Consider the following 25,487-nt stretch of genomic DNA (forward strand, 5'->3'; position numbering starts at 1 on the left):
AGGCTGACCTGGGATTCACTCTGTAGTCTCAGGATGGCCTTGAACTCACAGTGATCCTGCTACCTCTGCCTCCTGAGTGCTGGGATTAAAGGCATGCGCCACCATGCCTGGCTCTGGGCTCCAATTCTTACTTCTCTGCTGGTGCAGGCTACATCCAGACTCTTAAGTGAAAGGACTCCTTCTTTCTCATGTCTCGGAATTTTCCCTGTTATTTTTTCTTGCCTCATTTTTCCTCTCTGGGTCTTAGATCCCTTAACTTCAAATGGGGCTGGAGAACTGGCTTAGCAGTTAAGGCGTTTGCCTGCAAAGCCAAAGGATCCTGGTTTGAGTTCTCAGGACCCTTGCAAGCCAGATGCACGAGGGTGCGCATGCAGCTGGAGTTCCTTTGCAGTGGCTGGAGGCCCTGGCGTGCCCATTCTCTCCCTTCCTCTCAAATAAATAAAGAAAAAAAAATTTTTTTAAATAAACCCAATACTGAAATCAAGAAAGCGTAGATTTTTTCAAATTCCTGGGACCCAGAACATTCTATTCCAATATAAACCAAGGGACCCAAAATCAGTATCTGCAGTCTTATAGGATCCTTTTCCTGAACTTGTTTACTAGGACGAGGTCTTCCTTTGTAGCCGGGACTAGCCATGAACTATGCCCCTGCCTCACCCACCAGAAGGCTGTAATTCCAAGCGTGGGCACGACGCTCTGCAGGCCTAACTATACTTTTTACTCGGCACATCAGTAGGCGGAGCCTCCATCCTCGTGAAAACTCGGCAGTAGGAGGAGTCTCCCGTCTGGAAGATCATCCGGAACCTTTCGGGCAGAGGCGGAGTTTTGGACCGAGGGCCCTTCGGAAAGAGGCGGAGCCTATCTCGCATCAGGACCAGTCTGACTGCACCTGCATCCTTAGCTCAGAGCATCCCTGGAGCATCCAAGAGATAGCGCAGTTGGCAACCAGGAATCCGAATCGTCGCAGGGGAAGTCCGCTAGACACCGTCCTTTTCTCCTGACCGAACAGCAGCGGGCTCGGAACTGACCGGGGGATGCCTCGAGTTGCCTGACCATTGCAGAAGCATTCATCTCAACTGCTTCTGATTGCGACATGGCTGAAATCACCAATATCCACCCTAGCTTCGGTGAGTAGAATCGGGCAAACTAATTTGGAAGTGATCAGAAATGCTGCAAAGCCAAGAGGGCCATGGTATGGGGCAGTCAAGGGAAGCTCACATCGGATCCTGTCATGGGGTCTGGGGGGGTGAGTTAGCAGGCAGTGGAACAGCCCCTGAAACTTGAGCTGTGGGCTGCAGGGACTTGCAAGGCCAGAGCAACACACCGCGGGTGGATAAGTCCAGGACGCAAAAAATAAAATAAAAAAATAGATAAAAATAAAAACCTTGTGCGTGTGCCCACTCAGCACTGCCGGAGGTGAGCTGTGAACCCCTCCTTCCAGAGGGAGGAGAGGTGGGGTAGGCCAAGCCCTCCCCCTAGGGGCACGCAGGGCGGTGCCCCTGCCTCCCCGCCCCCCCCCCACCCGCCTATGCCAGGGCTGCGGGGGAGGGAGAGTGGCGAGTGGGGGATGGGCGTCGCCAAGATGGCAGCTTGGAGACTCCGGGCCTTGTGGGCTGGCAGCCAGGGTGGCAGCCGGGGGGGGGGGGGGGGGGGGGGAGGCGTCAGCCACCCCGGGGAATGAAGGGTGCAGGGGTGGGGAAACAAAACACAAAAACAAAAAAACACGAAGCCATTCCTTAAGCCCGCGGGTTGGATGCTGGGCCGGGAGGACTCGCGAGCCCCTTTCTGCACGGTAATGGTGCGGGGTCCTCTTTAGGATGCTACCAAATGGCGCTTGGCGCTGCTCGGCTGGGGGATGACGTGATGTCTATTTCTGGGGCCTAGGCTCTCCTTCCGGGGGGCGGGGGCTTTGTTCCCTTGGTCTGGCTTTTCAAAAAAAAGAAAGAAAGAAAGAAAAAAGAGGGGCACTCACTCACCCGCGCTGGTGGCGGCGGGGGCGGGGGCGCGAGCGCGGCGGGGGGAGGGGCGAGCGAGGCCCAGCCCCGGGGAGGATGCTTTGTGTACCGGAGAAAGCATTACGTCATCGCGGAGCGGCTGCTTCCCCACCCTGCCCTGGGGGCTCCCGGCAATCACTTTTACAATCCCAGGGGCAGAAAGTGAAGTGATAAATAAATGGGGAGGTAGGAAAGAGAAACTTAAGGAACAAGTTTTTTGGGGGGGGTTTCTGTCCCCCCCACCCCCTTTGGGAATTCCTAAGAGCAAAGTTCTTAGGCTGTGCTTCCTGGTCCAGTAAATAAATTACAGTTGCCCAGTTTCTTCCTCCAGGCCGCTACAGTTTCATTTGGGAAATCCATTGGGACTAAGAACCTGCGTAGCTCTTAAGAGATTTTGTCCTCCAGACAGTCGAAACGGTGTGAGCATGGGGGTGGGGACACAAGCCAGCTAGAAAATGGCTTTTCTCTCTCTCAAGTAAATTATATGGAAATGAGCAGAAACCAATGTGCTCTGTTTCCTAAACATAATAAAAATGATAATAAGATCCAGGCAAGGGATCTTCACACCCCTTGATTACTTCTTCCCCCGATTAAACATACATTATACAGAACATAGTAGAATGATTTCCTCTGGAAGGAATACCAGTGGAAATGGGGAACTATATATGTGTTGGGCTGGAGAGATGGCTTAGCCATTAAGACGCTTATTTGCAAAGCCTAATGACCCCAGTTCAATTCCCCAGTACCCATGTAAAGTGAGAGGCACAAAGTGGTACTGCATTTGGAGTTTACTTGCAGCAGCTGAAGGCCCTGGTGTGATCTCTCCCTCTCTCTCCTCTCCTTGCAAATAAATAAATTAAATTCTTTAAAAATATATCCACTTTTGGGGGGACTGGAGAGATGGCACTTGCCTGCAAAGCCAAAGGACCCCAGGACCGACCTAAGCCAGGCCAGATGCACAAGGTGGCTCATGCATCTGGAGTTCATTTGCAGTGGCTACAGGCCCTAGAGTGCCCATTATTTCTTTCTGTCTGCCTCTTTCCCTCACCCTCAAATAAATAAATTAAATATTTAATATATATGTCCACTTTTTATATACAATGTTGTTTTTTTTTTTTCAAGGTACCATCTCTCTCTAGCCCAGACTGAACTGAAATTCCCTATGTGGTCTCAGGCTGGCTTCGAACTCAAGATGATCCTCCATGCCCAGGGTATATATGTCATTTATTTAATCCTGATACCTTCTGGTGTAGACGTTATTACATATAATCACCAGATGAGGAAATTAAGGTTTAGGGAAGTAAAAGAAAGTAAAAACAAACTAGCTATGGTAACCCTAGAATTTAAAACAATGTCCAGCTATTGCCAAAATTCATTCTAATCCCACTGCACTACTGGGAACAAATGTCAATAATCAGGTCTGGGGCTGGAGTATACCTCAGAGGTAGAATGTTTACTTGGCATGTCCAAGGCCATGGGTTTGCTCTCCAGACCGGCCATGCCCAGCACTAAAGCAATAGGATCACCGTGAGGTAAAGGCCAACTGCATGAGTTTGAGACCAGCCTGAGCAACTATAATGAAACTTGTCATTATTTAAAAAAAAAAAAAAAAGCAGGGGTTTGGCCAGGCATGGTGGAACATGCCTTTAATCCTGGCACTTGGGAGTTGGGAGGCAGAGGTAGGAGAGTTTCTGTGAATTCAAGGCTAGCCTGAGACTACATAGTGAATTCCAGGTCAGTCTGGACTATAGTGAAACATGGTCTCTAAAAAAAGAGGGGAGCTGGAGAGATGACTTAGCAGTTAAGACATTTACCTGCAAAGCCAAAGGATCCCAGTTCAATTCTGTAGGACCCACATAAACCAGATGCACAAGAGGGCACATGCTCTGGAGTTCACTGGCACTGGCTGGAGGCCCTGGTGCTCACTCACTCACGCCGCGGGCACTCCCTCTGTCTCTGTCTCTCTCTCTGTCTCTCTCTGTCTCTCTCTCTCTCTCTCTCTCTCTGTCTCTGTCTCTCTCTCTCTCTCTCTTTCTCCACTCCCTCTTTCTTTCTCTCAAATAAATAATTTTTTAAAAAAAGTTGGGGTTTGGGCCTGGGAATGGATCATCAGTTAAAGGTGCTTGCCTGCAAAATCTGATGGCCCAGGTTTGATTTCTCAGTACCCATGTAAGGCCAAATACACAAAGTAGCACGTGCATCTTGAGTTCATTTGCAGCAGCAAGAGGCCCTGGTGCACCAAGTCTTTCTCTCTCCCCCTCTCCCCCCCCCCCCCCCCGTCGGCTTGCAAATAATAATAAAAAAAATTCTAAAAAAGGCTGGAAGTCAGGCATGGTGTCACATGCCTTTAATCCCAGCACTCGGGAGGCAGAGGTAGGAGGATCGCTGGGAGTTTGAGACCAGCCTGGGACTACAGAGTGAGTTCCAGATCAGCCTGGGCTAGAACGAGACCCTACCTGGAAAAAAGAAAAAGCTGGGGGTTGGTTTGGAAGACAGCTCACTAGGTAAAGCTGTTGCCTCAGAAGCATAAGGACTTAAATTTGATCTCCCATACACATGTACCCTGTAAAATGCCTGATATGGGGGTCAGAGAGATGGCTCAGCATAAAGGCACTTGCCTGTGAAGCCTACTGATATAAGTTTGATTCCCCAGTACCCACATAGAGCCAGACACACAAAGTGGTACATGCACCTGGAGTTTGTTTGCAGTGGCTACAAGACCTGGCATTCTCATTCTCTCTCTCTTTCTCTGCTTGCAAAAAAATTAACAATTTTATTTAAATGCCTGACATGTTGGCTGGTGCCTGTAATTCCAGCACTGGGGAAGATGAAGTAGGACAATTGCTGTGAGTTTGGGGCCAGCCCGGACTACAAAGTGAGTTCCAAAGCCGGGCGTGGTGGCGCACGCCTTTAATCCCAGCACTCAGGAGGCAGAGGTAGGAGGATCACCTTGAGTTCGAGGCCACCCTGAGACTCCATAGTGAATTCCAGGTCAGCCTGGGCTAGAGTGAGACCCTACCTTGAAAAAGAAAAAAAAAAAAAAAAACAAGGTGAGTTCCAGGTCAACCAGGACTAGAGTGAGACCCTTCCTTTAAAAAAAAGGAAACCGGGCTTGGTGACACACTCCTTCAATCCTAGCACTTGGGAAGCAGGGGTAGGAGGATCTAGTTCCAAGACAGTCTGAGACTACATAGTGAATTAGAGGTCAGCCTAGCCTAGAGTGAGACCCTACCTCAAAAAAAAGGGGAGGACTAGAGAGATGGCTTAACAGTTAAGCGCGTGCCTGTGAAGCCTAAGGACCCCAGTTCAAGGCTCGATTCCCCAGGACCCACATTAGCCAGATGGACAAGGAGGAGCACATGTCTAGAATTTGTTTGCAGTGGCTGGAGGCCCTGGCATGCCCATTCGCTATCTCTGCCTCTTTTTCTCTATGTCTGTCACTCTCAATTAAATAAATAAAAATAACCAAAAAAATGCTGAGATTAAAGGTGTGTGCCACTATGGCCAGTTAATATTTTTATTGATTTTTTTTTTTTTTGCAAGCAGAGAGGAGAAGGGGTGTGCCAGGGTCTCCAGCTGCTGCAAATGAACTCCAAATGCATGTGTTACTCCATGCATCTTGCTTTATGTGGGGACCAGGAAATATTAACTGGGTCTTTAGGCTTTCTAAGCAAGCGCCTTAACCACTGAGCAATTGTTCTAGCTTTTTAGTTTTTATAAAAAATATTATTAGAGGCTGGGAGATGACTTATTACTTAAGGCACTTGCCTGCAAAGCCAAAGGACCTAGGTTCAATTCCCCAGTACTCACATAAAGCCAAATGCATAAAGTGGCACATGCATCTGGAGTTCATTTAGCAGCAAGAGGACCTGGTACACCCATTCTCTCTGTCTATCTCTTCACTCTTGCTTGCAAATAAATATTTGTTTTGTTTCTCAAGGTAGGGTCTAGCTCTAGCCCAGGCTGACCTGGAATTCACTGTGTAGTCTCAGGGTGACCTCAAACTCACAGTGATCATTCTACCTCTGCCTCCCAAGTGTTGGGATTAAAGATGTGCAGAACCACGACCAGCAAAAAAAATAAATTTTATTATTTATTTATTTATTTTTGGTTTTTCAAGGTAGGGTCTCACTCTAGCCCAGGCTGACCTGGAATTCACTATGGAGTCTCAGGGTAGCCTTGAACTCAAGGCAATCCTCCTACCTCTGCCTCCCGAGTGCTGGGATTAAAGGCGTGCACCACCATGCCCGGCTAAAAACAAATAAATTTTAAAAAGAAAGTCCATGACTGAAGAGATGACTTAGTAGTTAAGGCACTTGCCTACAAAGCCAAAGGACCCAGGTTCGATTCCCCAGGACCCACATAAGCCAAATGCACAAGGTGGCACATACATCTAGCATCTGTTTACAGTAGCTGGATGCCCTGGTATGCCCATTCTTTCTCTCTCCACCTTTCTCTGCCTCTTTCTCACTCAAATAAATAAATAATAATTTAAAAAGAAAAAGAAAGGAGCCCAGCAAGATGGCACATGCCTTTATCCCAGCACTTGGGAGGCAGAGGTAGGAGGATTGCCATGAGTTCTAGGCCAGCCTGAGACTCCATAGTAAACTCCAGGTCAGCCTGGGCCAGAGTGTGACCCTACCTCAAAAAAAAAAAAAAAAACAGGGCTGGAGAGATGGCTTAGCAGTTAAGCGCTTGCCTGTGAAGCCTAAGGACCCCGGTTCAAGGCTCGGTTCCCCAGGTCCCACATTAGCCAGATGCACAAGGGGGCGCAGGCGTCTGGAGTTCATTTGCAGTGGCTGGAAGCCCTGGCGCGCCCATTCTCTGTCTTTCTCTCTCTCTCTCTTTCTCTGTCTCTGTCACTCTCAAATAAATACAAATGAACAAAAACAAAAACAAAAACAAAAACAGAAAGGTCCATTTTGGTTCATGTTTCAGACAATTCAATTAATGGTCACGTGACATTATTGCTGTGTTGAGACAGACACCCTAGCAGAGACCAGGCATTATGGCACATACCTGAATAAGATCACTTAGGAGGTGAAGGCAGAAGAATCAGAACATCAAAGTCATTCTCAACTATGTAACTTCAAGGCCAGCTGAGCTACTTTACCATTATAACAGAGAATGTGTGTGGTGGACCAAAGCTATATTCACTGTGAGATAGTAGGGAAGCTGAGAGATAAAGAAAGGAAAATATCTGCTTTTATTAAATTAATATGAGGTAAGGTAAACAAATATAGATTGGGGCCAGGTATAGTGGTGCATGCCTTTAATCCCAGCACTCAGGAGGCAGCCATAGGAGGATCACTGAGTTCGAGGCCACCTGAGACTACATAGTGAATTCCAGGTCAGCCTGGACTAGACTGAAACCCTACCTTGAAAAAAAAAATATATGTATATGATTGTGTGTGTATGTATGTATGTATGTGTGTGTGTGTATGTGTATGTGTGTATATATATATATATATATATGTTTTGTTTTGTTTTCTTTTGTGTGTATATATATATATATATATATATATATATATATATATATATATGTAATTTGCTGGGCTCGGTGGCACAAGCCTTAAAACCCAGCACTTGGAGGGAGAGGCAGAAGCATCACCATGAGTTGGAGACCACCCTGAAACTACATAGGGAATTCCAGGTCAGTCTGGGCTACAGTGAAACCCACCTCAAAAACAAAAATAAGCAAGCAAAATAAGGTAAAATTATAGCTGGCATAATCCCTGTTTCCCTTCCTCCCTTCCTTTCTTCCCATCCCCCTTTCCTCTCTCTTTCCCTTCCTTCTTTCCGTTTTTAAATATATATCTTGGGCTGGAGAGATGGCTTAGCGGTTAAGCGCTTGCCTGTGAAGCCTAAGGACCCTGGTTCGAGGCTCGGTTCCCCAGGTCCTACGTTAGCCAGATGCACAAGGGGGTGCACGCATCTGGAGTTCGTTTGCAGTGGCTGGAAGCCCTGGCGCCCATTCTCTCTCTCTCCCTCTATCTGTCTTTCTCTCTTTGTCTGTCGCTCTCAAATAAATAAATAATTTTTAAAAAAATATTTCTTATTTATTTATTTGAGAGAGAGAAAGAGGCAAAGAGAAAGAGAGAAAGAATGGGTATGCCAGGGCCTCCAGCCACTGCAAACGAACTCCAGATGCATACGCCCTCTTGTGCATCTGGCTCACTTGGGTCCTGGAGAGTGGAATTGTGATCCTTTGGCTTTGCAGTCAGATGCCTTAACTGATAAACCATCTTTCCAGAACTCTCCCCCACCAATTCTTTCCTTTTTGACAGTCTTATGTAGCCCATGCTGGTCTCAAACTGACTAGGTAGCCAAGGCTGACCCTAAACTTCTGGTTCCTTGTCTTCACCATCTGAATGCTAGGATTACAGTCATGTTCCACCACACCTTTTTTTTTTTTTTTTGAGGTAGGGTTTCATTGTAGCTCAGGCTGACCTGGAATTCACTATTGTAGTTGCAAGGTGGTCTCGAACTTATGGTGATCCACCTACCTCTGTCTCCTGAGGGCTGGGATTAAAGGCATGTGCCACCATGCCTGGCCATACCAAGTTTATGTAGGGCTAGGAATGGGACTTAGGGCTTCATGCATGCTAGGAAAGCACTCTACCAACTAAGGTACATCTCTAGCCCCTTTTTATTCTTTGTTTTGTTTGTTTGTTTGTTTTGTTTTGTTTTTTGGAAGTAGGATCTCGCTCAAGCCCAGGCTGACCTGGAAGTCACTCTGTAGTACAGGCTGGACTTGAACTCACAGTGATCATCCTACCTCTGCTTCCCAAGTGCTGGGATTAAAGGTGTGTGCTACCATGCCTGGCTCCCCTTTTTTCTTTCTTTCTTATTTATTTATTTAAGAACAACAGAGAGAGAGAGAGAGGAAGGATGGGCACATCAGAAGCACTATGTACATCTGGCTTTACATGGGTACTGGGGACGCAAACTTGTGACCAGCTTTAGCTTTAAAAATTTTTTTTTTGTTTATTTATTTGAGAGCGACAGACAGAGAGAAAGAGGCAATTAGAGAGAGAGAATGGGCGCGCCAGGGCCTCCAGCCACTGCAGACGAACTCCAGACGCATGTGCTGCCTTGTGCATCTAATGTGGGTCCTGGGGAGTTGAGCTTCACACTGGGGTCCTGGGGAATTGAGCCTCACACTGGGGTCCTGAGGCTTCATAGGCAAGCGCTTAACTGCTAAGCCATCTCTCCAGCCCCGGCTTTAGCTTTAAAACAAGCACCTTTAACCACTGAGCAATCTCTGGCCTGACTTGATTTGTAACCCAGGTTGGCCTCAGGTTTTCAGTAATACCCTTGGCTCAATGACAGTATGGATCAGCAGGCCTGGCTGAAACCTGTGTGTGTGTGTGTGTGTGTGTGTGTGTGTGTGTGTGTGTGTGTGAGAGAGAGAGAGAGAGAGAGAGAGAGAGAGAGAAGCAGGTTCTCACTCTAGCCCAGGCTAACCTGAAATTCACTATGTAGTCTCAGGATAGCATCAAATTCACTGTTGTCTTCCTACCTCAGCCTCCCGAGTGCTGTGATTAGAGGCATGCACCAACCCACCTGGCTCTCTTCCTTTTTTTTTTTTTTAATAGTTATTTATTTATTTGAGAGAGAGAAAGAGGCAGATAGAGAATAAGAGAATGGGTGTGCCAGGGCCTCCAGCCACTGCAAATGAATTCCAGTCACATGTGCCACCTTGTGCATCTGGTTTACGTAGGTACTGGGGAGTTGAACCTGGGTCCTTAGGCTTCACAGGCAAGCACCTTAACTGCTAAGCCATCTCTCCCAGCCCCTAGCTCTCATCTTATTACTACTCATTCACTTTTACACACTTGGTCTCCTACCAAGACCATCTACACTCAACCCCACAGTCATCAGCACAGATCCACTGCTCTCAAAGTCTGTCCTGAGTGCTGTGGAATGTTCTCCTGAAGCCCAGAGCTCGGCTCGTGCTGAATGAACGGATTTCTGACACGGGGGAGACCTTAGAACACTTGGTGGCACACACCTTTAATAACAGCACTCAAGTGGTAGAGGTAGGAGGATCGCCATGAGTTGGAGGCCGCCCTGAGACTGCACAGTGAATTACAGGTCAGCCTGGACTAGAGTGAAACCGTACCTTGAAAAACCAAAAAAAAAGAAAAGAAAGAAGAACACTTAGGGAGCAGTGTATGGGCATGTAACATCGGTCCGCACTTGCGAACACGCGTGTAAGTGCGGGGAGGTGGAGAGAACAGAGCAGGCACAGAGCTCCAGAGAGGGAAGGACAGGGCTTGCTCCAAGGCAGTGAGAAAGGGAAATGTGAGTCCTGATAGTCATGTTCTGTCGTGGAAGCCAGATCGAGGATCAGCTTGGCTCCCCAAGGGGTGCTGAGTGGGGTGCCCTGGACAGGGGTTGGAGTGCTGCTTTGACCCATCTCCGGTCTCTCCCTTCAGACGTGTCCCCAGTGGTGGCTGGCCTCATCGGGGCCTCTGTGCTGGTGGTGTGCATCTCGGTGACTATTTTTGTGTGGACGTGCTGCCACCAGCAGGCTGAGAAGAAACACAAGCCCCCGCCGTACAAGTTTATCCACATGCTGAAAGGCATCAGCATATACCCAGAGACCCTCAGCAACAAGAAGAAAATCACCAAAGCACGGAGAGACAGAGATGGCCCCGGGAGGGAAGGAGGCCACGGGAACCTGCTGGTGGATGCCGCGGAGGCTGGCCTGCTGACCCAAGACAAGGCTCCCAGGGGGTCTAGCTCCAGGTCTTGTATAGACCAGTTGCCCATCAAAAGGGACTACGGGGAAGAACTGAGGAGTCCTGTGACCAGCGTGACCCCTGGGGAGAGCAAAGCCACTTCCCCATCATCACCGGAGGAGGAGGTGATGCTGGGGTCCCTCACCTTCTCAGTGGACTATAACTTTCCCAAAAAAGCTCTGGTGGTGACCATCCAGGAGGCCCATGGGCTGCCAGTGATGGATGACCAGACACAGGGCTCTGACCCCTACATCAAAATGACCATCCTTCCTGACAAGCGGCATCGCGTGAAGACCCGAGTGCTGCGGAAGACGCTGGACCCCGTCTTCGACGAGACCTTCACCTTCTATGGCATCCCGTACAGCCAGCTGCAGGACCTGGTACTACACTTCCTGGTCCTCAGCTTTGATCGCTTCTCGCGGGACGACGTCATTGGGGAGGTCATGGTGCCATTGGCTGGAGTGGACCCTAGCACAGGCAAGGTTCAGCTGACCAGGGACATCATCAAAAGGAATATCCAGGTGAGGAAGAGTGTGTTGAGGAGGGATGATAGGGTAGGGATACCATGTCTCAGTGGATAAATGGAAGGGGAAGATAAGGGTGGCACAGTGTGACAGTAGAGCAGTTAACCACATTCCTGGCTATTAAAGATAAGCAATGGGGGCTGGAGAGATGGCTTAGCATAACCAAAGGACCCAGGTTCAATTCCCCAGTACCCACATAAAGCTAGGTGGCATATGTATCTGGAGTTTGCAATGGCTAGAGGCCCCGGCATACCCTTTCTCTCTCTCTTTCAAATAAATGAAATTTAAAAATTTAAAAGATAAGCAATAGGCTGGGCATGGTGGCACATGCCTTTAATCCCAGTACTTGGGAGGCAGAGATAGGAGAATCGTCATGAGTTCAAGGCCAGTCTGGGCTAAAGACATTGCTCAAAAATACCCCCCCCCAAAAAAAATGTCTGGAAAGATTTAAGGCACTTGCCTGAAAAGCCTAACAGCCCAGGTTCCATTCCACAGTACCCACATAAAGGTGGCGTATGTGTCTGAAGTTCATTTGTAGTATCTGGAGACCCTGGTGTGCCAGTTCTCTCTCTCTCTCATAAAAGAAAACAGATGAGAGCCCTTCACCCTGCCTTTTCTCCCTCTCTCTTCACTGTGTTAATGTTAATTGGCTCTTGAATTAATTTCAGTAATGCCAAAATTACACCTCCGCCCAATGCCCGCAGTTCATTCATTTCTTCCACAAGTGGGGAGGCAGACTAGGACTACAGTTAAGCACTGGGCTGTGGAGCTGGGCTGCTTGACTCCACATGCTAGCTTATCTCTTTCCGCTATGACAGTGCCTGCGCTTCCTAACCCTTCTAGGACTCTAGTTCCTCTCACGCTGCCTGCCTGAAGAGTTTATGAAGATGAAACCAGGAAATAAGCCTAGCATGTTGTTACCCTTATGGAGTTTTTTCACATTCTTGGAGAAAAAGAACAAGTATCAGGATTGAAGCGATGGCTTAGTTGTTAAGGCACTTGCTGTGAAGCCTAAAGACCCAGGTTCGATTCCCCAGAACCCACATAAGCCAGATGCACATGGTGGTACATGTGTCTGGAGTTTTTCTTGCAGTGGATAGAGGCCCTGGCATGCCCTTTCTCTCTCTCTCTCTCTCTCTCTCTCTCTCTCTCTCTCTCTCTCTCTGTCTCCAATAAATAAATAAGTAAAAATTTCAAAAAAAAAGGCTATAAAGACCACTTATAAAAGTGCCTGTCAGGCTGGAGAGATGGCTTAGCGGTTAAGGCACTTGCCTGCGAAGCCTAAGGACCCATGTTCAACTCTCCAGATTCCATTTAAGCCAGTGCACAAGGTGATGCAAGAGCACAAGGTCTCACATGCACATAAGATGGCATATGTGTCTGGAGTTCAATGGCAGTGGCTGGAAGTCCTGATGCATCAATTCTCCCTCTCCTCTCTCTCTCTGTCACACACACACATGTAAAAAATATATTTATATATATAAAATAAAAGTGCCTGTCTCCTAGAAAGCGCTGCCTACAGTTGCCATGACTCCTTGTTGTTGCCCGGACCCCCTGCAGGCTCATTCAGACTTCAGCAGAGCCAGGGGCTCAGAATCAGTAGGACTGAGATGTGCAGTGGGTGTCGGGAGAGCACAGTACCAGCAGGAAGAGTGGGCACAGGGGCATAGTCTGTAGTAGGCGCCTTCTCACTGCTGCCCAAGCAGCCGCTATTCCACCTAGCACCACCTCACAGGGGTTGGGAAAGTTCAAAACTTTTGGAGAATATTACAGGCATGAGAAGAAACATTTGGTCAGAACATGAACACACTATTCCATCCCAAGATCCAGGAAGACATCTAGAGTCCAACACTTTGACGTTCTCACATCCTCCAAGGAGAGAATCATTGTGGGCAAAAATGAAGCAAGCAGCCCAGTATGGTGGCACACGCCTTTAATCGCAGCACTCCGGAGGCAGAGGTAGGAGGGTTGCCGAGAGTACAAGGCCACCCTGAGACTCCATAGTGAGTTCTAGGTCAGCCTGGGCTAGAGTGAGACCCTACCTCGAAAAACAAACAAACAAAAGAGAGCTGAGGAGGTGGCTCAGCCTAGCATGTAAGAGGCCCTGGGTTCCGTCCCCGTCACTGGGGAGGGGAAGCAGAGATTAACTGTTTTGTTTTTAAATCTACTTTGAGACAGGATATTGCATAACCCAGGTGGTCCTTGAACTTAGTGTATAGCTGAGGATGACCTTGAACTCCTGATCCTCCTGCCTCTACTCCCCAAATTCTAAGATTATAGGTATGTGCCACCATACTGTCTATAAAACACTGGGGATCAAACCCAGAGCTTCCTGCATACTAGGCAAACACTGGCAATCAAACTATATCCCCAGTCCGCCTGCCTTTCTTTCCTTCCTTCTTTCTTTTTTTCCTTCTTTCTTTCTTCCTTCCTTCATTTGTTTGTTTGTTTGAGGAAGGGTCTTGTAGCCCAGGCTGACCTGGGATTCACTCTGTATTCTCAGGGTGGCCTCCAACTCAAGGTGAGTTTCCTACCTCTGCCTCCTGAGTACTGGGATTAAAGGCATGCACCACCATGCCTGGCCTCTTCCTTCCTTCCTTCCTTCCTCATTTATCTATTGTTGTTTTATGAGACAAGGTTTTGCTGTGTGGCCCTGCTTGCCTAAGAACTTGCTATATAGACTAGGCTGGCCTCAAACACGCAGCAGTCTTGCCCTGCTATCTGAAAACTGGATTTACAGGCTCATGCCACCAAATCTGGCCAGTTTTGACCTTTAAAGCTGAGCATCATGGCACAGGCTATAATCCCAGCACTTTAGAGGTAGAGGTAGGAGGATCAGAAGTTCAAGGTCATCTTTGGCTAGGTAGTGAATCTGAGGCCAGCTTTAAGTAGAGGAGAACCAAGACTGTTCTTGGTCCCTTTTCTGTCTTCTCCCCTCCACTACTTGCTTTTGCGCAGGTCTGTGCTCCCCACCTCCCCATTGCCTGGCTCCCCTTTACAGTAGCTCCATCCCTGCTCTGTCTGTGCTGACAGGAGGACCTTTTCTGACACACCCTTTGCTACAGCTACAATCTGGCAAGGTCACTCACCAGCCAGACTCCTCCCGAGAGCGCTCCACAGCACTACTGTGGGAGGGAGACGGGCCTGTGCCCAGCTGCAGCTGGGAAGAGACTGGTAAGGAAAGGAACCGATTAGGGCTGGGAACAAAGCAGCTTCAGATCTAGGGCACTGGGCACAGAACACAGACAATAGCATTTGCCAAACCGCCAGGGGCTCTTGAGGAGAGCCAAGTTTCTTTCCACTTTATCAACTCTTTTCATGAGAAATAGGCCAGTGTTGGGGTCTTGAGTAAAGTACCCAACAAGAGAGATCACAGACAGATCTTCTGCAGCCCCACACAGGCTGCTGGTCTCCCAGGCTCCCTGAACCCATTGCCTTAAGAAGAACCTGGGCTGGAGAGATGGCTTAGCAGTTAAGGCATTTGCAAAGCCAGGTTTGATTCCCTACTGCCCACATAAGCCAGATGCATAAGGTGGCACATGTGTCTGGAGTTCATTTGCACTGATTAAAGGCCCTGGCATGCCCATATTGTCTGTCTGTCTGTCTGTCTCTCTCTCTCTCTCTCTCTCTCTCTCGGTTTTTTTTTTTTTTTGTTTTGTTTTGTTTTTTTGGTAGGGTCTCACTCTAGCCCAGGCTGACCTGGAATTCACTGTGTAGTCTCAGGGTAGCCTCAAACTCATGGTGATCCTCCTACCTCTGCCTCCCAAGTGCTAGGATTAAAGGTGTGCGCCACCAGGCCTGGCCTCTCTCTGTCTCTTAAATAAATAAATAAAAATTTAAAAAAAAGAACCTATGGGAAGATTTGCACTTCAAGCAAGTGCAGATGAGACTACATACTAAATTTCAGGTCAGCCTGGGCTAGCGCAAGACCCTACCTCAAAAAAGGAAAGGAGGGCTAGGGAGATGGCTTACCAGTAAAGTGCTTGTCTATGAAGTCTAAGCATGCCGGTTCAGGGCTAGACTCCCCAGGACCCACGTAAGCCAAATGCCCAAGGGAGCACATGCGTCTGGAGTTTGTTTGCAGTGGCTGGATGCCCTGGCACACTCATTCTCTATCTATCTGCCTCTTTCTCTCTCTGTCTGTCTGTTGCTCTCAAATAAATAAATAAATAAAATCTTAAAAAGAAAAAGAAAGAAATAAAGAAAATGTTGGGGGTAAAGGATGGTCTATAAGCATGTGATTCTGACCAGCCTCTACCCAGATATCATTGAAAGAAGATACCCAAGTTATAAAGGACGCCTGGGGGTGGGAATGTAGTTCACTGGTAGAACATTTGCCTAGTTTGTGTAAGACCTTGGGTTAAATTCTCAGCAGCACACACACACATGCCTGCACACTCACACACACCCACACATACATGCACGCACACAGAGACAGAGCGATTGGGAGAAGGCTCTGTAGAGGCTGTGTGGTACGTGCAAAGCACCTCTACCTGGTGCCCACTGAGGGCAAACCCAGAAAGGGCGGGAGTTTGGTTATAGCAAGGAGGGTTTGCAGTAGACATGCAGGAAGCTGCATGGCAGTGGGTCTTGGAAATGACTGATGAGGGAATTCCAGGCATGGCACAGATGAAATGCAGCGCTCTCTCTCTCTCTCTCTCTTTTTTTTTTCTGAGGTAGGGTCTCACTCTGTCCCAGGCTGACCTGGAATTACTATGTAGTCTCAGGGTGGCCTCAACCTCACGGTGATCCTCCTACCTCTGCCTCTTGAGTGCTGGGATTAAAGGTGTGCACCACCACACTCAGCCTCCAAACTATATTTTCTGGCCTTTATCAGAAAACTCACTGGTTCTCCCCATTATTATTGTGTGGCACACTTGCAGAAGCCCAGGACCAGTCATTATTTCCTGAATTTGTCAGTGCACCAGTGACACCACTTTTTTGGAGCACAGGTTAAAAAAAGACATAGATGAGAAACATCAAAAATTAAAAGCTGGGGCTGGAGAGATGGCTTAGCGGTTAAGCGCTTGCCTGTGTAGCCTAAGGACCCCGGTTCGAGGCTTGTTTCCCCAGGACCCACAATAGCCAGATGCACAAGGGGGCGCACCCGTCTGGAGTTCGTTTGCAGTGGCTGGAGGCCCTGGCGCGCCCATTCCCTCTCTATCTGTCTCTTTCTCTCCTTCTCTCTCTGTCACTTTCAAATAAATAAATAAAAATGAACAAAAAAAATTAAAAAAAAAATTAAAAGCTGGCTGGGCGTGGTGGCGCACGCCTTTAATCCCAGCACTCGGGAGGCAGAGGTAGTAGGATTGCCGAGAGTTCAAGGCCACCCTGAGATTACATAGTGAATTCCAGATCAGCTGAGCCAGAGTGAGACCCTACCTCGAAAAATCAAAAAAAAAACAAACAAAAATACAAAAATTAAAAGCTGGGCATTGTTGTGCATGCCTTTAATTCTGGCACTCAGTGGTAGAAGGATCACTAAGTTTGAGACCACCCTAAGAGTACATAGTGAATCCAGGTCAGCCTGGGCTGCAGCGTGACCTTACCTCAAACAAACAAAAAATTAAGCTGACAGGACTGGAGAGATGGCTTAGCCCTTAAGCTTAAGTACTTAAGTACTTAGCTTAAGATACTTGCTTGCAAAACCAAAGGACCCAGGTTTGATTCCCTGGTACCCATGTAAGCCAGATGCACAGTGGCTGGAGGCCCTGGTACACTTACCTTCTCTCTCTTTCTATGCTTGAAAATAAATAATATATTTATTAAAAAATTAAGCTGAGGCCAGGTATGGTGGCGCACACCTTTAATCCCAGCACTCAAGAGGTTGAGGTAGGAGGATCGCCATGAGTTCAAGACCACCCTGAGGCTACATAGTGAATTCCAGGTCAGCCTGGACTAGAGTGAGACCCTACCTCCAAAAACCAAACCAAAAAAAAAAAAAAAAGTTAAGGTAGCCAGGCATGGTGGCGCACATCGTTAATCCTAGTACTTGAGAGGCAAAGGTAGGAGGATTTCTACGAGTTCAAGACCAACCTGAGACTACATAGTGAATTCCAGGTCAGCCTGGACTAGAGTGCACTCTACCTCAAAACAAACAAACAAACAAAAAAAAGGTGAACCCAGCATGTTGGTGCCTGCGTCACTTTGTGCTTGTAGCTTCATGTGTGGACTGGGGAGGTCAACTCAGGTGGTTAGGCTTTATGGGCAAGTGCCTTAACCACTGAGCCTCCCACAGAAGTGTAAAGGAGGTCATGCAGAGAGAGCTGTGGGCCCACAGGAGCAGTGGGAAGGAAGGACATGTGGGTAGAGTAGATAATGCCACGCTGTTAAATGGCCATAGACGTCTTCACTGCATGTTGGTCGTAGGAATGGGAGGGTTTTTTTTCCTTTTTCCTTTTTATTTTTTTAATTTTTTAATGCTTTTGTTTCTTTTTATTTATTTATTTGAGAGCAATAGACAGAGAGAGAAAGAGGCAGAGAGAGAATGGGCATGCCAGGGCCTCCAGCCACTGCAAATGAACTCCAGATGCGTGCGCCCCCTTGTGCATCTGGCTAACGTGGGTCCTGGGGAATCGACCCTGCAACCGGGGTCCTTAGGCTTCGCAGGCAAGTGCTTAACCGCTAAGCCATCTCTCCAGCCCTTCCTTTTTTTCAAGGTAGGGTCACACTATACTCTCAGGGTGATCCTCCTACCTCTGCCTTCCGAGTGCTGGGATTAAAGGTGTGCTCCACCACGCCCAGCTTCCATCTGTTTTTGACTTGATTTTCTATCGGGGAGATGGCATAGCAGGTAAGAGTGCTTATTGTGCAAGTATGAGGACCTGGGTTCCACTCGCACTGCCACATGAAGAGCTGGCAAGGGCCTTGCATACCTGTAAATCCAGAGCTGGGGTGGGCAGAGACAAGAGGACCACTGGGTTCCCCGGTCAGCCGGTCTAATGAAAAGAGTGAACTCCAGATATAGTGAGAGGCTCTGTCCCACGGAAACAAAACAGAACAGTCTGGTGTGGTTGCACATGACCTTAATCCCAGCACTCTGGAGGCAGAGGTAGGAGGATCTCTATGAGATGGAGGCCAATTTAGAACTACAAAGGGAGTTGCAGGTCAGCCTGGGCTAAAGTGAGGCCCTATCTTGAAACCCTCCCTCTAAATGTTTAATTGAGAGCTGGGCATGGCGGCAAATGCCTTTAATCCCAGCACTCGGGAGTCAGAGGTAGGAGGATCACCATGAGTTCGAGGCCACCCTGAGACTACATAGTGAATTCCAGGTCAGCCTGGACTAGAGTGAAACCCTACCTCGAAAAGCCAAAAAGAAATATATATATATATATATATATATATATATATATCTTAATTGATTTATTTGCAAGCAAAGAGAAAGAGATTAAGACAGCAAGCAAACACCAGATCCATACCACCATCTTGTGTATCTGCCTTTATGTGGGTACTAGGTATATGGGTATCTTTAACCACTGAAATATCCCGCCAGTTCTGAAGGTAATATATATCTGTTTATTAATTCAAGGAAAAATATTAGCTAGGCATGGTGGTGCATACCTTTAATCCCAGCACTCATGAGGCAGAGGTAGAAGGATTACTGAGTTGAGTTCCAGGCCACCCTGAGACTACACAGTGAATTCCAGGTCAGCCTGACCCAGAATGAGACCCTACCTCAATAAAAACAAACAACAACAACAACAACAAAAGGCTAGAGAGACGGCTCAGCTGTGAAGGCACTTATCTGCAAAGCCTAACAACCCAGGTTCAATTCCCAATGCCCACGTAAAGCCAGATGTACAAAGTGGCACATGCATCCAGAGTTCATTTGCAGTGGCTGGAGGTCCTGACATGTCCATATTCTCTCTCTCTGCTTGCAAATAAATACATAGAATATTTTCTTAAACAGTGGTCTGAAGAGATGGCTTGGTAGTTAAGGTGCTTGCCTGTGAAGCCTGAGGACCAGGTTCAATTCTCCAAGTCCCACGTAAGCCAGATGCACATGGTGGTGCATTCATCTGGAGGTTGTTTGTAGTGGCTATAGGCCCTGGCATCCCATTCTCACTCTCTCTCTCCCCCTCTGTCTCTAATAAATAAATAAATCTTTTAATAAAGGAGAGAAAAAGAAGCGGGCATAGTGGTACGAACCTTTAATACCAGCACTTGGGAGGCAGAGGTAGGAGGATTGCTGTGAGTTCAAGGCCACCCTAAGACTACATAGCGAATTCCAGGTCAGCCTGGGCTAGAGCAAGACCCTACCTCGGGGGAGGGAGTGCAGGGGGGGTACTTCAAACAAAGGCATCAAATTGAGTTTTACTGTTTTGGGACCATGGTGGTACATCTTTAATCCCATCATTCTAGAGATGGAAGTAAGAGGATCACTATGAGTTCAAGGCCCAGGCTAGTTTGAGAATACATAGTGAATTCCAGATCAGCTTGGGCTAGAATGAGACCCTACCTAATAATAACAATAATAATAATAATAATAATAATAATAATAATAAATTTTAAAAGCCAGAGAGAAAGAGAGTGAAAAAGCCAGAGTGATCACAGTGGGGATTTGGAGCCCACCTAGGATGTCTTTAGAGCTCACGTCTCTGAACCATTAGGCTGATCTTCACAGCTTTTCTGGAACACCAGGAGTGGGATTCTCTGTCCTCCCACCTCCCACACATGCCCACCTGCGGGCTGTCTTCCTTGCACACATCTCCGGTGTTCCTTGATGCTCTGCAGGATTCTCACCAGCTGTTCCTTCCTTACAGAAGTGCATTAGCAGAGGGGAGCTCCAGGTGTCTCTGTCATACCAGCCTGTGGCACAGAGAATGACAGTGGTGGTACTCAAAGCCAGACACTTGCCGAAGATGGACATCACCGGTCTCTCAGGTAGCAGCTATTTACTTCAACCTATTTCTTTTTTCTAGCCCAGGCTGACCTGGAATTCACTATGTAGTCCCAGACTGGTCTTGAACTCACAGGGATCCTCCTGCCTCTGCCTCTGGAGTGCTGGGATTAAAGGAGTGTACCACCACACCCGGCTTTACTCCAATCTGTTTCTGATTGTCTGAAACACTCCCTACTTCTGACTATAGTGCTAATGCACCCTCACATTTCAGGACCCCTTCCCTCTTTCACTTCTCATCGGTTCCTCTTTCTGGCTAACCTTTTCCCTGATGTGTAAGTTCAGTCGATGTCTGTTGGTGGGGAGGTGTTCAGGGTAAGCAAATGTCCGAAATGAGGTACACATGCCAGGTGCTGAGCACTCGCTCTGGGTTTATCCTCAGGCAGGGCGCTACTCTGCCCTATCCCTGCTCGAGGTCCTTGGCACCTTGTCTAGGCAGCCAGGCTCACAATGTCCTGTGTACATGTACTGTGTGACCATTGAAGCCCACATGGTCACCAAACATATGAACGACAGAGTTGTGTCCCCCCACCCCCACCCCATCCCAATATGAAAGCACAGGGGACTGTGTCATAGGCCTGTCTCTCTCTTTCTTTCCTCTGGTGGCCCCAGATCCTTATGTCAAGGTGACCGTCTACTATGGCAGAAAGCGCATTGCCAAGAAGAAAACCCACGTAAAGAAATGCACTTTGAATCCGGTCTTCAACGAGTCCTTCATCTACGACATCCCCACCGACCTCCTGCCTGACATCAGCATCGAGTTCCTGGTCATCGACTTCGACCGCACGACCAAGAACGAAGTGGTGGGCAGGCTCATCCTGGGGGCTCACAGTGTCACTGCCAGTGGCGCTGAGCACTGGAGAGAGGTCTGCGAGAGTCCCCGTAAGCCCGTAACCAAGTGGCACAGTCTGAGCGAGTACTGATCCTGTTCTCCTCGCCTCTAACCCTGGGCTGGGCTAGGTAGGGACCCGGCAGGGAGAGAAAAGGACAGAGAAGCAGAGTCGAAACCTCATTTTAGTTATAGGGAAAAAAAATTCTTACAGAACAAACCACTCAGAGAACATCCCACGTGACCACAGCCACAAATCAGTTCTTAGCGGTGATTTTTTTCTCCTTTGCAAGGCACTAGAAATTCTTTGGTTTTTTAAAATGAGGGGGGGGAAAGAGAGGGAAAGACCCCTACAAGTCTATATATAACAGTGTATCCTTATACTTGCATGTCTAATACAAACTGAAGAAATCGCCTAACTGCTGATATCAAGTTGCAGATTTTAATCCATGAAAATTGTGTTTTGTGCCGAACTGTATTTGCTGATTACCTGAAACGGCCCCTTTTTACTGGGCTTCTCTGGAGAATTATTCCCCTGCCCCATCTTTGCGGAAGAAACTTCTGCTGTTAGTGACCTGATGTTCCCCCTGTCCCCATCTTGCGTCCCTGTCACCTTTTACATCTCTGCTCTCTGGCTGAGTTCAAAGGCCAGAGGTTGGTAGTAAGCCAACACAAAAAGGAGGGATGGCAGGGCATGCAGGAGAAAAAGCGGCTGAGGGTGGGGTGTCTTTGCTATGAAGGGGCGACAGGCAGCCTAAGACTCACAGCCCCAGTAAACATGGCCAACTTGCCAGGTGGAACCCGGGTGTATAGAAAGAGATTACCACTCTAGAAGGGACTTTGGAGACCTCCCATTCAGCTATAGGATAGTGCCAGCGAACACATCCTGATGATCCCAAATGCTATTTGCAGATAGGGGGACAAGAAAAGACGTACGTAACATGACTGTCATCTAGAGGTCTGTGCAGCTCTCTCCAGTAGCGACAGCCATTCCTGAGACGATAGGTGGACAATCCTCTGAGATTTGAAAGACTCTTTGGCCTTTGCTGACCATGGAGACACATTGAGTCTCCTCAGTTTACGTAGATGTAATGAAGTTCGTTTTTGTTTCACAAGGAAACGGGCCCTCAGAAAGGATTTTTTTCTCATTGAATTTTTCAACAATGGCTCTTTAAAATGGTAACAACTGATTGATCTTCCCTCAAAAGCAAGACTGCAGTTCTGGGCACTTGAGAACCTCGTGACCTGGCAAAGGGGTTGGGGAGCCAGAGTCCCATCCGGCTTCTGCCTTACGTGAGGCTGGAATTCGAATCCAGGTCTCCTGGCTCCAGGGTGGAGACTTTTCACCGGGTAGATCTGAAACTTCAGGAACAGTACGTGAGCTGGGATGGGCAGTGCGTAGTTTTGACAGCCTGAAGAGGAATTCAGTGCAGTAGGAAACAGCTTGATCCAGGGTTTGAAGGGTTAGCTGAGAATGGAGTGTCCTCTGCCACCAAGGCTGTTGCTCTCCAGCTACTTCTGCGTGGGGAGTGGAAAAGCTGGCTCTCCGTGGACAGGCTGGTGTCATTCATTGCCTCTGGTCCCCTTAGCTCTTGTGGATTCAAATCCAGTCTGCCCCCCTCCACCCGTCTTTTTGTTTTTAGTTTCAGCCTGGATTCCTGACAGCACAGAGTAGCTCTCTACTCTTGGCCGGGTCAGCCTTATCAAACACCCCCTCCATAACCTGACTTCCTGTCTCATCATCAGTTGGGGTCACATCACTAGTCCCTGTCCTGTAACCCATGGGATGTAAATATTGTATCATACGTAGAAGAAAAATACTTTGTCTTCTAAAAATGCATTTTGAGATAGTTTATAACGGAAGCCTGGCAGGAGCATTCTGAAGCCCCGTTAGGAAAAACAATGGAAAGGATCCCTCTTCATCGCCTTAATGTCTAAAAACTCAGCAGCAGCCGCTAAGCAGCCTGCTTCCTTCGCCTCCCAGAAACACTGCTAAGCCACGGGTGGAGTCCGGTCTTTGCCCTGCTGTGTGTGCCTCTGTAGCTCCTCCTGGTGGAAGTCTGGGAAAACAGCCTCGCCCACTCCCCTTTCCCCGCCCCCACCCCACCCCCGCCCCGCAGCTCTATTTCTTGCATCCTTTGGTCTATGGAGCACTAGATGGTGAGGTGATCGTGGAGGAACCCATAGACCCGTGAACCAGGAGCTGCTTCTGTATCTTTTGCCAGAAAAAAAAAAAAAAGGCAGAGAAATGGACAGTACAGGATTCCTCCCTCCTACCTCAGGCCTGACCCATCGTGCCCTGGACTTTGGTGTCCCAAAGCTTCTTAGCTGACTCTGGCTTTCACACGTGTTCCTTCCAGATCTGACAGACAGAGGTGGAGGCCCACTCCGACCTCTGCCTCTGCGAGAGTCCCTAGGAAGACGAGAGTCCCATCCTAGCTTCTGCACAAGGCACTCAAGGTTAGGGCTAGGTCTGCAAGGCTCACTCCTGATCGCCTCAGAGCCCGTCCCATGTGGACTTCTCCATTCCTCTGCAACCACAAGAGCTTTTCACAGTCACAAAAGTCCCTTCATGAGCTATTACCTCTTTCAGTTCTTAGTGGAGCACTGCCAAGACGGACATGCTTATGGATTAGTGCTCTCAGCCGAGAAGCAGACAACTGGTTTGTGGGACAGGAGAGGGAAATTGGAAGGCTTTTAACATGGCCACGTCAGTGACACCATGACCCCTCTCAGAAGTGGTTGTCTTTACCTTGTGTCTTCTCTTGTAAAAATGAAACTCAAAAATAAATGTTTCAAATTTTAAAAAATGAAAAAACTGAAAAAGCTAACATGAGTTGTGTGAAGTTGCATAACGCTGTAACACTAACTACAATATGTAATGCTATCTTGTATGTTGAATTTGTTAACGCACCACACAAGTGCAAAATAAAGACTGATTCACATTAAATAGGCGCAGTCACGGTGGTCTGGTTCTTCTATTGGAGGCGGGATGAACATGAATTCAAAGTGCTGAGATACTCAAAGGGCCAGAGCACATCATTTTATTTATTTATTTATTTATTTATTTATTTTTAGTTTTTCGAGGTAGGGTCTCACTCTGGCCCAGGCTGACCTGGAATTCACTATGTAGTCTCAGGGTGGCCTCAAACTCTCGGCGATCGTCCAATCTCTGCCTCCTGAGTGCTGGGATTAAAGGCGTGTGCCACCAAGCCTGGCAACTTTCACAGTTTGGACAGGAAGTTTACCTTGGCAATAGCAGCCAACCAGCATCAAACCTTTTCTTCAGCAGGGAGTCGAGAGCCAGTGGGGCTCTGCTGTGCCACCTCAACCCCTGCCCCTAGTGACACACTCCCTCCAGCTAGGCTCTACCTCCTGAAGTTTCCACAACCTTCCCAGCAGCACCAACTAGGGTCACACTATTCAAGCCCGAGAGTTCATGGGGACATTTTACATTTAAGCCTCCGCGTGGTCACATTGCCCCATCCCCCCCCAGGCTTCTCCCACATCTCCTTTCCTATGAAGTTGTCTCTGTTCTTCCTCTCCCCCTTTCTTTTTCTTTTCTTCTTCTTTTTCAAGGTAGGGTTTTGCTCTAACCCAGGCTGACCTGCAATCCACCATGTAGTCTCAGGGTGGTTTCGAACTCACGTCAATATCCTCCTACCTCTGCTTCCTGCGTGCTGGGATTAAAGGCATGCATCACCACACCTGGCTTTCTTCCCCTTTACATACTCCTTAAAATCCCTCTTTTGCTTTAACCCAGGGATCCAGAACTCCACTCTCTTTGTTGCTTAGGATCCACCAGTTGTTTCTAGCATTAAATAAGTATCAAGTCAAAAAAAATTCTGGGCTGGAGAGATTACATAGTGGTAAGGCCTGCAAAGCTAAAGGACCCAGGTTCTATTTCCCAGGACCAACGTAAGTCAGATGCACAAGGAGGCATATGCGTTTGGAGTTTGTTTCCAGTGGCTAGAGGCCCTGGTATACCCATTCTTTCTCTATGTCTGCCTTTCTCTCAAATAAACAAATAAAAATTTAAAAATATTTAGAGCAGGCATGGTGGCACACACCTATAATCCCAGTACGTGGAAGGCTGAGGTAGGAGGATCACTATGAGTTCAACGCCACCCTGAGACTACAGAGTGAATTCAGGCTAGAAACTCTTATCTTAAAAGACAAACAAATAAACAAACAAACAACAACAACAAAAAATCTCTCAAACTCTGCTAGCAAATAAATAAAAAGCTGTTAAGGTGCTTGTCTGCAAAGCCTAAGGACCTAGGTTTGATTCTCTAGTATTCACAGGATGCTAGATGCACAAGGTGGCTCATGTGCCTGGAGTTTGTTTGTAGTGGCTGGAGGCCCTACAGTGTTCATTCTCTCTCATAGAGAAAACAAATGAAACTTAAAAGTTGTCTCCTGGGCTGGAGAGATGACTCAGTGGTTAAGTGCTTGCCTGTGAAGCCTAAGGACCCCAGTTTGAGGCTCGATTCC

The 25,487-nt window shown here is 47.8% G+C and overlaps 1 protein-coding gene across 2 annotated transcripts; it reads left to right on the top strand.

The window, feature by feature from the left end:
• The first annotated feature begins 811 nt into the window (after window positions 1-811).
• Syt11 (synaptotagmin 11) lies at window positions 812-23,943 on the top strand. 2 transcript variants are annotated; one of them, XM_045138881.1, is made up of 4 exons: window positions 812-1,127; window positions 10,436-11,262; window positions 20,028-20,148; window positions 20,777-23,943. In XM_045138881.1, the coding sequence occupies exons 1-4, from the start codon at window positions 1,094-1,096 to the stop codon at window positions 21,085-21,087; spliced, it is 1,293 nt and encodes a 430-aa protein (XP_044994816.1). In that variant the 5' UTR covers window positions 812-1,093; the 3' UTR covers window positions 21,088-23,943. The 2 variants fall into 2 exon arrangements, with proteins under 2 accessions (XP_044994816.1, XP_004667317.2); XM_004667260.2 differs by having other exon boundaries at window positions 819-1,127; window positions 20,028-20,151.
• Window positions 23,944-25,487: the final 1,544 nt, after the last annotated feature.

Source organism: Jaculus jaculus, chromosome 19, assembly GCF_020740685.1.
Source record: "Jaculus jaculus isolate mJacJac1 chromosome 19, mJacJac1.mat.Y.cur, whole genome shotgun sequence".
Lineage (NCBI taxonomy): Eukaryota > Metazoa > Chordata > Mammalia > Rodentia > Dipodidae > Jaculus > Jaculus jaculus.